This window comes from Theropithecus gelada, chromosome X (assembly GCF_003255815.1).
Source record: "Theropithecus gelada isolate Dixy chromosome X, Tgel_1.0, whole genome shotgun sequence".
NCBI lineage: Eukaryota > Metazoa > Chordata > Mammalia > Primates > Cercopithecidae > Theropithecus > Theropithecus gelada.
The window spans coordinates 122,090,789-122,103,270 of record NC_037689.1 but is presented as its reverse complement, the minus strand read 5'-3'; the positions used below and the strand labels follow the sequence as shown (position 1 = coordinate 122,103,270).

General features: G+C 37.5%; 1 protein-coding gene across 3 annotated transcripts in view; it reads left to right on the top strand.

The window, feature by feature from the left end:
• TENM1 (teneurin transmembrane protein 1) overlaps nt 1-12,482 on the top strand; it is a 605,674-nt gene that overhangs the window by 422,070 nt on the left and 171,122 nt on the right. For all 3 annotated transcript variants that reach the window (XM_025372420.1, XM_025372421.1, XM_025372419.1), the window contains exon 15: nt 7,943-8,159. In XM_025372420.1, the coding sequence (XP_025228205.1) occupies nt 7,943-8,159 (217 nt within the window). The remainder of the gene's footprint in view (nt 1-7,942; nt 8,160-12,482) is intronic.

Here is a 12,482-nt window from a genome sequence, read left to right as displayed (position 1 = left end):
CAGAGGAAATAGCATGTATATATGCCCTGAGGTGGAAATGTACTAGGCTCTAAAGTAAAAAGCAAGTCTTTGTGGCTGGAACATGAGTGAGGAAGAGATTAATATGGAAAAGTAGGCAGGGGGCCAGATCATACAGAACATTGTTTTATAAGATCTTCAGTTACCATACAAAGATTCCATTTCATTCACTCTACTTATGGAGGAAGGAAAGTGGTCTCTGATATTGTGGAAATATTTTCAAGAAGGCTCAAAAAATGTAGAGTAAGAGTGTTTAATCCAAACAGCCTTTTTTCTCTGATCTTTTAAGTATTTATCACGTTTGTCCAAGCTTCTGTGGTATAAACTCTTCCAGTGGTCTATATTCATATTCATTGGTAAAATCAATAAGTTAATTGCCTAAAAGAGAATGATCTTCCAGGAATAATTCTTCATAACAAGTCACCACTCATTAAGAGCAATAGCTATTTGCAAGTCTCTTTTATTATGTAGTGTTTCTGGATCTAGAAAACAGTACCACGGGTGAGTTATGAACACATATAAGCTCATGGATCAATGAGCCTCATGTTTGGAATGGCACCAGCATGCTTCAGTGTTTAATAAATAGGAAAATGAAAGACAAGGAACAATGAATTTATAACATTTACTCTATTTAAGAGTCAGACATCTTCACATTTACTTTTGAGATTTGGTTGGAGACAAAAGACTTGGCATCAGAAAGCATATTTCTAATTATTCTTTTTTCACCATACCCCTTTAATTTCTAAGCAACCCATTTATTAATGGATCATCACTTAGTTATAAGAGCCTAAACTGCCCAAGTGCCTCCAGATGCAACTGCAAAGTAGAAAATCTCAACTCTGTAACTGTTCACCACTGTATGACTGGGTCCATCACATTATCTGCCAACTAAGGCTACTAATACTTGACATCTGCCTACTTTGCAGTGATGAAAATGAATGAGAAAATAGTTGAAATACAGTCATTTGAAGTGGGTAATAAAAGTGTGTTATCAATGAAGCATCTATTAATAACATAATTTGGTATATTAGTTGGATATTTATTAATCTCTAGGCAAATTTACAAATGTCATCAAAATAGGACTTTTATGGCATCTGTTTATTCATTATTCAAATATATAATGAATGTTCAATTTTTGAGGGGGGATAGAGTCTCGCTCTGTCACCCAGACTGGAGTGCAGTGGTGCAATCTCGGCTCACTGCAACCTCCGCCTCCTAGATTCAAGCTATTCTCCTGCCTGAGCCTCCCAAGTAGTTGGAACTATAGGTGCATGCCACCCCCGCCCCACACACCCCCACCCCCAGCTAATTTTTGTATTTTTAGTAGAGATGGGTTTTCACCATGTTGACTAGGCCGGTCTTGAACTCCTGACATCAAGTGATCTGCCTGACTCAGCCTCCCAAAGTGCTGGGATTACAGGCGTAAGCCACCGTGCCGGGCCTTGAATGCTTACTTTAAGCCAGGTACTGTTCTAGTCATTGAGGAAATAGCAATACATAAAAAAGATGAAATTCATGCTTCCATAAAGCTTATATTCTAGTTACAAGAGGCAGAAGTTAAACCAAATTTTAAAAATACATATTATGATAGAAGGTGGTAAATGTGATGGAGAAAATTTGTTTTTTGTTTTTTGTTTTTTTTAAAAAAGGCAAGATGGTTACCAGAGGCTGGCAAGGGTAATGGGGATTTAAAGGGAAATTTGGGATGGTTAATGGGTGCAAAAAGATAGTTAGAAAGAATGAATAAGATCTACTTTTTTTTTTTTTTTTTTTTTTTTTTGAGATGGAGTTTTGCTCTTGTCGCCCAGGCTGGAGTGCAATGGTGCTGTCTCAACTCACTGCAACCTCTGCCTCCTGGGTTCAAGTGATTCTCCTGCCTCAGTCTCCCAAGTAGCTGGGATTACAGGTGCCCACCACCACGCTTGGCTAATTTTTGTATTTTTAGTAGAGACGGAGTTTTCCATGTTGGCCAGGCTGTTCTCGAACTCCTGACCTCAGGTGATCCATCCACCTCAGCCTCCCAAAGTGCTGAGATTATAGGCATGAGCCACCACGCCTGGCCAAGACCTACTATTTGATAGCACAACTGGGTGACTACAATCAATAATTTAATTGTGCATTTTAAAATAATTAAAACAGTATAATTGCATTGTTTGTAGCACAAAGGATAAATGTTTGAGGGGATAGATACCACATCATTCATGATGAGATTATTATACATTGCATGCCTGTATCAAAATATCTCGTATTCAATAAATATATACACCTACTATGTACCCACAAAAATTTAAAATTAGAAAAACAAAAATTAAAATAAAGCAAGAAAAGGAAGGACAGGGACTGTAGGACAGGGGGAAAATTTAAATAAGGTAGCCAGAGAAAATCTCACTAAGAAGATGATATCTGAATAAAGACCCAAAGGAGGTGAAAGTTAAGCCATGTTGATACCAGAGAGAAGAACATTCCAGGAATAGTGTGTGCAAAGGTCATGATACAAGACATTGGGAAATTAAGGAATAGCCAGAGGAGTGGGAAGGAGATGGGGTGGATCATAAGAGGTAAGATCTGAGAGGTAAGAGGGAGATGGCAAAGAATCAGACTGTGAGGTAATAAGTCATTGTCAAGACTTAGGCTTTTATTCTAAGTGATATGAAAAGTCATTGATGGCAGGTAGGCACCAGGAGAACATGAACATTAGTGGCATTCTAGTTACAAGAGGCAGAACAACGTATTTTCCCAACCCAGAAAAGTTTAATGGTATGTGGTTATAGCAACAGTAATGATTTGGGCAGGCCATATCCTGAGTGCACTTGAGTCTCTCTCACTTTCTTTTTCCTAATACAGTAAAATCCAGGGGAGAAAATCAGCCTGAAAAAATGAATAATATGAATTATAGACTATTTCCAGAGGAAATACAGTCCTCTTACCTTCAATACATATAAAGGCGACAACTAAGCTAACAGGAGTGCCTAGTAGGAGGCCTGCTTTAGTAAAGAGTTGTGAATGATTTATAGTTAGTTCACTACTTATGGCTTTCTAACATGTCTAAGAAGATTTTGCTTTACTGAGTCATTGTCATTGGAATGATCAGCCCTTCCATTTTATTTTCACTACTAATTTGCTCAACAGACCCACTGTTCTATAGACGCTGAAAAGCTTAAGCTTAAATCCAGCCCCTGTCCAAATGGTCACAAATTCTGAATCAATCAAATCCAATGAATGAAAAGTTTCTATAGTATTAGTGTTTGTCTACTCAGAGTCATATAAGATCCTACCTACCTGACAACCTAACCAAGCATAGTTCATAACATGAACACATTCCAACAACTGGAACATGCTACACAGAAGTCAACTGCCCTCTGGCCAGTGATAAGGCAACTTCAAAAGAAGTGGGGTTGAACACTTTAAGCTGCCATTGCAAACCATTGGCATCTACCCCTAAGACTCTATCCTTAGATTCTTTGCAGTCTGTATGTTTTAGAATTTGGTATAATAACAACAGCTAACATTTATCAAGTGCTAGCTATGTACTAGATAGTAAGCTTTTTATGAATACCTTTCCAACTTTATTGAGGTATAAATGGTGTACAAAACCTGAACATAATAAATGTAAATAATTTGGTCAGTTTACACATACTTATGTATAAACTCATGTTACCATCACCACAAACAAGGTAATAAACATATCCATTATATCCAACGGTTTTCTTCTTGTCCCTTTGTTTTGGGGCAAAGTGTGTGTGTGTGTGTGTGTGTGTGTGTGTGTGTGTGTGTGTGTGTTAAGAACCCTTAACATTAGGTTTACCGTCTTAAAAAATTGTTAAATGCACAGTACCTCATTATTAACTATAAGTACTATGTTGTACGCAGACTTGCTCATCTTATAACTGTGACTTTATACCCATTAAACAACTCCCTATACCCCCATAACGAATCCCCAAGTAACCACCATTCTGTCGTCTACTTCTATATGTTTAACTATCTTAGACGCCTCATATAAGAGCAGTCATGGAGTATTTTTCCTTCTATGACTGACTTATTTCACTTAGCCTAATGTTCTCCAGTCTATGGCTATACCACCCTGAATGCACCCAATCTCATCTTTATTATAGCATGTGATACTTACAACAACCTATAGAGTGAGTATTATTGTTATTTACATCTTACAAATGAGGAACTGACTTGTCCGGGATCGTACAGACTGTAAGTGGCAAATGAAGATTAGAGCCAAAGTAGGGCTGCCCGGTGGCTTATGCCTGTAATCCCAACAGTTTGGGAGGCCAGGGCAGGTGGATCACCTGAGGCCAGGAATTCAAGACCAGCCTGGCCAACATGGTGAAACCCCATCTCTACTAAAAATACAAAAAATTAGCTGGGCATGGTAGCAGGTGTCTGTAATCCCAGCTACCTGCGAGGCTGAGGCAGGAGAATTGCTTGAACCCAGGATGCAGAGGTTGCAGTGAGCAGAGATCATGCCAATGCACTCCAGCCTGGGCAACCGAGCGGAAGTCTCTCACAAAAATAAATAAATAAATAAATAAATAAATAAATAAATAGAGCCAATGTAGTCTCTTTTTGTTTTGTTTTGTTTTACCTTAACCAATTCATGTGCTCTAAATGCCTACGTATATAGTCATGCACTTGGAAGTCCTACAGCCTAGATCAGTACTAGTAGTACACACTGTTTAGATGATGATGTTGAATGTGTGATTTGCATGCATAACACTAGGTGTTAATATGACTCCCAGGTTACTTCCCACTGCAACTACATCTAGCCTCCCCTTCTTCATGTGTAAAATAGGGATGAGAATATCAACCTAACAAGCTTGTTGAAGGGATTTGTTGAGATAATACACGTGGATGTACCTAGCACCTGGCAAATATTAACTAATCTATACGTGTTTTCAAATCCCTTTGTATAACCTACCATGAATTAACTGCCTATTATTATCAAGGTGATAATACAAGTGCTGTCTCTAAACCATATATATTTGTAAATTCATTTTTCAGGATTAGAAAGTAATACAGGTTTCCCCTGTATCACTCATATTCCTTCATCCATTTCCCCTTTCAGCCACGGGCATACAATTAGTAGGCAAAAGTTTACTAGTGATGACTTGATCACAAAGCAAAGAAACCAGTGCTTCATCAGCACCAATTGAGCCAACTGGCAAAGTCCCAAACTGGTTGGCAAAGCTAGGATCAATGAATGCCATAGATAGTCCTTCAAGACAGTGTAACCTCCCTCTTTTTTAGCTACCTAGTATTTTTATTCCTTTGAAGAGAACAGGCCCTAAAAGTAAAAATCAGTTAATATTTGACATGCCCATATCTGCCACCCTGAGCTTGGCTGTCAGTAGGGTGCCATAGCTTCCAATTCTGAACAATTAGAAAAAAAAAAACTGTTGATAGCCAAAAAACAAAGCACATATTCAGCGTGATTGTCATTTGCACTTCTTTGCAACAGTCTAGACATACTATATGGGGTGTTAGCCAATGTGATAATTGGTAGGTTCATCTTTGCCCATGAACTGGACTTACCTACAAATTATAATATGGGGTTTGCATGCCATTATTGGTCTGCTTGCCTGAGGTCTTTCTAGACTCAACAGGAGCCTTGCTGTTGTCTCAGAAAACAGAGGTCTTAAAGGGTCAGCCCTACATAATAGGCAATTATTAAATATGAAACTTTAGCTTGGAATGTATAGAACATTACTAGATGACAATGTGAGTCCCAATTATGAATTGGTTCTATGTTTAGATTTTCTTAGTTTTTTTTTAAGATCGTTTTTGGCGTTAGTATTTATTTAAAATCTATTTATTTTCAAAAATAAGTCGCAATTTTGTGGTTGACAGGTTGAAACCTGTGACTGCCCAATGTGATTATTACTAATGCATTCATTAATATTTGCCAGGCATGACACTAGATACTTCCACATATATTAGCTCAATAATAACAAATTCACTATTCAATAAAAACGTGAAAGTGACTGCCCATTTGAAAAGCAGTTTTTCATTGTTTAGTGCATTATGCACCAATTCCAGGCATCAGAGAACTCTTTTAATCAGCCTGATATTTTAGCCAGCTTTTCAGCACATCCAGATGTTTAATTAGCAGAGTAAAGAGATAATGTGCTAATAAGAGGCTGAGAACAGCGTATTGGAGGGAGAGGTGGTAGTGGCATCTAAAATCCATAAAAAATCTGTTCATATAATTTGCTGAATGATGGGAAAAGGGGAAGCAGAAAGAAACTTCTTATTGAAACAAATTCACACTAAAAAGTCATCAATGAAAAAGAAATATGTATACAGAGAAATAGAAATCAGGGGTAAAAATACATTGAACAAACAGGGAAGGCAAGAAAAAAGCAAACTGCATTTTAAATCAAAGTACTGTCTACAGTACAGGGAATTTGAAAGGACCACATGTGGGGAAAAATATTTCCCGGGTGCCCTAGGGCTGCTGTTCCAAACGTCTACTCTCTTGGTGTTCCTCACTTTCATTGCCCCCAGCTGTGGTACACCCCCCTCTAACTCCACGGGAGCAGACAAGTGGGGGAGAGAGAGCAAGCAAAAGAGCTGCAGGAAACCAGTGCCAGTAACTTGCTGCTGCAGCAGCCTTAAGGAGACGGTGATCCATCCGAACCTTCCTATTCCAAGGCAAGCCAAGAAGATTAGTGTCTTTATGTTTACCCTTGTTAAACAACTGAATTAGAACCACTTGCCTTCTTTAAGGACCTAGGAAGGACTTTAATTTTTTCGCTTATGGGGCATGGAATGAAGTGTCCGTATGCTCAGTTAATCACTCCAACCCCTTCTCTTTGCATGTAACTCTCTTAGAGCCCTTCTTACATTTTTGCTAGTATAAGAGTTAGCTGTTTACATATCTGTTTCTCCTACTAAGCCCAGAGCTCTTGAAAACAGGAAAAGGGTATTTTTATCTCGTAACCTCTCCAAGCACCTAACAGTATTTTGCACCTGTTAGATTGTCAGTGGTCTCCCTGCCTCAGAATCCCTGTTCCCCACATCATTTCTCTACCAAAGAACAAAGCCTTTGTATGACTTTTTTTTTTTTTTTTTTTTTTTTGTGGTACAGCAGTGGATTCAGCAGTCTACAGCAAATGGTGAAGGGCCAGAAAATGAAACAGAGAAAGTCATCGCATTCATATATGTCAGGTTTAATAGTAATTGCGTCAAAAAACTGCTATTAGGCATGTTAACTGTAGTTCCTTCTATAAATTCCTTTAAAAACTGGTTCTGCAACTTTAGTATGCTTCAGAATCACCCAGATTAAGTACGCATAATCCTGGTCTGTAAAAATTCTGAGTCAGTAGTTGGAGCTCAAGAATATGCATATTTTATAAGCTCCCTAGGTAATTGACAACACATTTGAAAATCATTGCTCTAAATACCTTTTTTCACCATGAGAATCCCAACCTCTATTTTGAGCATTACCAGTAGATGACAATATTGGGAGGATTTTTTTAAAAATACAAATTCAGGTAGCAAGTACTTGTTAATTGTGTGCTCATAGATGTGCTAGGTGTGCTTACAAGAAATCATGGCATTGTGAAAGAATGGTCTCACTGAGGAAGAAGAAATTTCTAAACAGTGATATCTAACAGAATTGTTTACCCAAACTCTAAACAATAACTATATAAACTATATTCTCCAGATGATAAATGCAGGAGAATTCAGGAAAGAAAGATTTATGAACGAAATAGTTTGAATTTCTGTGGGGTGCCATGTGAACTCAGAGTGAGTGATAATTCATGAAAAATGTGAATTTCACAAGTTCTGAACTCAAAATAAGGTTGATTATCTTTGACTATATTTTAGATTTTTCTCCATTTATGTATATTTTAAACTATATTGTTTCTCTTGAAGCTAAATAATCAATACTGATTTTGGGTTTTATTTCCAGATGGTTTAACTGACTGTGTGGATCCTGATTGCTGTCAACAAAGCAACTGTTATGTGAGTCCTCTCTGCCAGGGCTCACCAGATCCTCTTGACCTCATTCAGCAAAGCCAACCTCTCTTCTCTCAGCACACTTCAAGACTTTTCTTTGATCGAATCAAATTCCTCATTGGCAAGGACAGTACTCATGTCATTCCACCTGAGGTGTCATTTGACAGCAGGTACATATATATTTATTTTATTCCTTAATGAACAATGGTCATGTTTTTCCTTAACTATGAAAGGAAAATATCTTCTAAAGATCAGGTTACTTGCCATTCCACATAATCCACATTAATTTCTTTTTCAGGACTTCTCTGGAAAGCCAAAACCCTTACTGATTAAGGAAAAAACTCGTTTCTAGAGATTCTGTATCATAAAATTATGTGTGTATGTTTGTGTATGTATATTTATAATATGACTTTTAATAACAAAAACAGGAGGGAAGTATAATTTGCAAATTTATTGTTTAGCTTCTGGATTGATTCCTTGAAAAAATCTTGAATTTCAAAAACTAAATTTTAAGTTTTATTTCATGATGGAAAATGTTTCCATAGGAAAGGGTTGAATAAGTTTGACATCCTAGTGTGAAATGCAAGACTCATGAAAAGTCTGTCTCCCAGGAAAGTTCAAATGCATGAATTGTCACTTAGGACCTCAGACCAAAGCCCAACCCATAAGGCAAAGAAATATTTAAAAATAAACTTACTTATATGAAGTATAATAACATGAATTTGCTCATTGTTATTCTTCATCTTCAGTGATGATATATTTTACTAATTAGCATTAGAGGTAAGTCACTAAAGTCAACATTTCCAGGCACAAAAATGTTCTCCTGCATTCATTCCACAAGTCGATATTTTACTGGCCTTGTAGACTATTGCAAATAGGAATTGTTAAGAAACATGGAAAGTATTTGTCCAGGAGCTCCTGTCTACAGCCCACTCCCTCAGTTGAAGCCTGGTGGGAGTTATCATTCCCCAAGAATAACTTGGTCAAGAGTTTATATTGATATCAGTGACAATCTAAGAAAATTACAACTCCATCTTGACCTATACACAGTAGAAAAGGGGAAAAGTAAGATATGCATGGAAATTTCAAACTCTCAACTCCCTTCCCTTCAGTTGTATACTAGAACTGTTATTAAAACTCAAAAGTTTTCAGTTTTTTTTTTTATTGTGTAGTTCTGACTTTTTAGGTCTCTGACAGAACCCAAAATCCAAATGCCAATGAATCACAAGAAAGGGCTTTTCTGCCAGGGGATCTAGTCAAAGTTTTCCTTCTTTCAAGAGATTCAGTCATCTCCATTTTGAAGTACTTCTTCCAGTTTCAATAACAACTCTGCAGTGACTTTCAGATGGGGTATAGTCAAAGTAATTATTTAGATAGTCGAGACTTATTTTTTATACACCAGAGGAACAAAAAGAACAAAAGGCAGCCGTTATCCCTATTTTCCTACTTAAGGTAGAGGTAAGACATCAACTCTGTAGCTTTCTTCACTCAGAGAAGAGTTGATCCAAAAAAATGAAATGAAGTGAAAGAAATAACCTCCATGACATGGAGATGTGTTAAATGACTCACTAAACTCAAATAAGGGGAGAAAGTCAGGACCTGAGAAAGACAAGAGACAAGTCATTGTGACCCAGAGCAGAGCATGTGAGCAATAAACTTATTAAAGTGAGGACAAACTTAAACCCCTGCGGTTCAGCTTCATGCATCAGCAGCACTTGCCAGCCACTCAGAGTGAACAATTACTTGTGGTGGTTAATGCCCTTCTCCTCATCCTGGTTTGATTGAGTTTTCCTCATTCTTTTGTAAAATGCTCCAAGTTATCATTTGGCTCTGCAAGTCACATTTAAATTCAGAACGATGGGTCTCCTTCATCCAGGGGTCTCAGCTATTACAGATATATCCATTCTATCAGAAAAGGCAAAGGCCTTTCGCAAGGAAAGTAGCTGAGGACAAACAATCTATTTCCTCTAAAAAATCAACACATGCATTTTTATTTGGGATATCTTTGGGCAAAATAAGTCCAACTCTGATCACATGTTTGTAAATCATAATAGCTACAGTCTCTTATGTCTATATAGTACTTTTTAGTTTACAAAGCAAACAAACATACATTATGTCATTTTATCCTTACATTATCCCTGAAAATTAGATACTTGTATTAGGTGCATTTTATATATAAGGAAACTGAGGTTCAGAGAGATTAAATAACTTGCCCCAAATCACACATGCAGCAAGCTTGCATTGTAGCAACTCTTGTAACCTTTTCATTACGCCACAGCTGCCCCATTTCAATGTGTCCTTAAATAAACCTGGTGATGTGAACCAAATTTATACTAGGTAAATGATATTTGGGTCAACACGAGAAACTTAGAAACCAGATGACACTTTAAAAATCCAGTTCAATTTAATACATTTCAGTGACATCATTTACAAACTTCAAATCAGTGCTAATGAACTTTTTCTTTGTAGATCACAATTGAATGACTCATGAAATGGACGTTTTGCTACATGTAAATTATCCTTGAGCATTTGTTATGTCAAAGATCTCATGCTAAACTTTTACATGTGTTATTTAATCCTCACGAAAATTCTATATGGTAGGTACTATTACTATCTCCATTTGTCAGGTGAGGAAATAAGAACAGAGATGTCAAGTAAATGACTTGTTCAGGGTCACAATTAATGAGTGTCAGTCAGAATTTGAACCCAGAATTTGAACTGGTGCTGACAGCCAGTCTCTAAACCACTATGCTGGGCCATTTTGGCTACTTAGAAAGCTGGACTATCTGACTCTGAAATACTTACAGGTCTTATACATCTCAGACTGTAGGATTGCTCTCAGACAGATCTGGGACACTTATGTGCCATAATCAGGTGAACAAACCACTTTGCTTTCTAGTTTTTGCTGCGTAATTCAGAGATAGCTGGGTAGGCGGGTGAAGAAATTATTTTGAAGGGGTTCATTTGCCTAACAGCAAAATGCGACCCACACAGCTGATTTGCTGCTGAGTGTTGCTACCATCAGAAACCTTTGGAGCTAAAGATGGTGGCATACAGGTGACTAAGTGTTGCAAAACACTGTTTATCCTTGTACATCCAAGGGAGACTAGACCTTCTTATTTTGAGTTAGCTGCACCCACATGTGAAGGCCCATGGAATATGTATGTTCTGTGCCCTGCACAGATGGTGTAACAACCATGTGAATGTGCAACCTGCCCATGGTGAAGATCTTGGTCAAACTCAACTGAGTTACCATTTTTTTCCTAAATGCAATTTATACCCTGTAGCTCCAGTTTCTTTGTTTTCTTCAATCTACTCCAAACATGACTACAAAGTAAACCACATACTCTACGAGCCCTGTATGACATTACTTTTTAATAATGTAAATAGGTGAACAGAAGCATTATTGATCTTCAGTGTCTAAGCATTTAATCACTATTAATAATGTAAAAGGTTTTTATAAATATGTAAAAATAGGAGTACATTAAACTAAATGACAGCAGTAATTTGCAAAGCCAGACATTTCACTCGCCATCACTAATGGAGAAATGCATTTTAAAAAAAAACAAAATCCTACCAGGGTTAGTGCAGCGGCCGACAGCAAGATCTGGCCAAACTCATTTGTCTGTTTTGTAACCATGAGAGGCTGATCCTCACATCAATCCCTGTCAGGTGTCTATATGAGAGGTTGCTTAAAATCAGCCCACAGATGTATTTTGTCTGTCCTGACATTTAGAAATTAGGAGATCCAACATAAAAATCAGAATATCTTCCTTCTCTAGAAAATTTGGACAGCTTGGGATGCATGGGCATGGCATAGGTGGTCTGACGCTAAGGGCCAGCTGCCCCTCTGGATGGGACATGGCAGCCTTTCTAGCTCACCACTCACTTGACTCACATCCTTCACTTTCAATGTCATGCCTGGCCTTGCTGGCATTTGAGTTTGTGATTTCTGGTCTACACAGTTTCTGTAGCTTTCCAAGGAAAGATCTTAAGTGTTTGTTTTTCTTTCTGATCTTTTTCCCTGAGAACCTTTAAATACCCAACATTATCATTTCACTTAATTTTTGAACTTTTATTATATTGGTTTAAAAAGGGAAAAAAGATGATTGAACATGATCTAGAAATCACATTAATGGAACAATATTTCTCCCCTTAGTTCACTGGAGTACCTTTGCATATCTCATGAATAAGTTGGTATACACTCTGCCTCACACCTTAGGCTAATACACTCCTCTGGGCCAGTGGATCTTAACCTATTATGTCTTACATCCCACCCATTATATCAGATAATCCAGGTCCCACCAAAGTAGGAAAAAAGTCCACGTTTTATGAAAAGAATGTGTATGTTTGCAGGAATTTGATTATTATGTCTATAACTTAGAGTAAATTTGAGGAACAGCTTAAAGATCTAAAATCTTGCAACAGCCCTGCTGAATCAACCTGTTCTGCCCATTCTGGTGGAATGCCTACCCTTATTGAAAATTTCTACA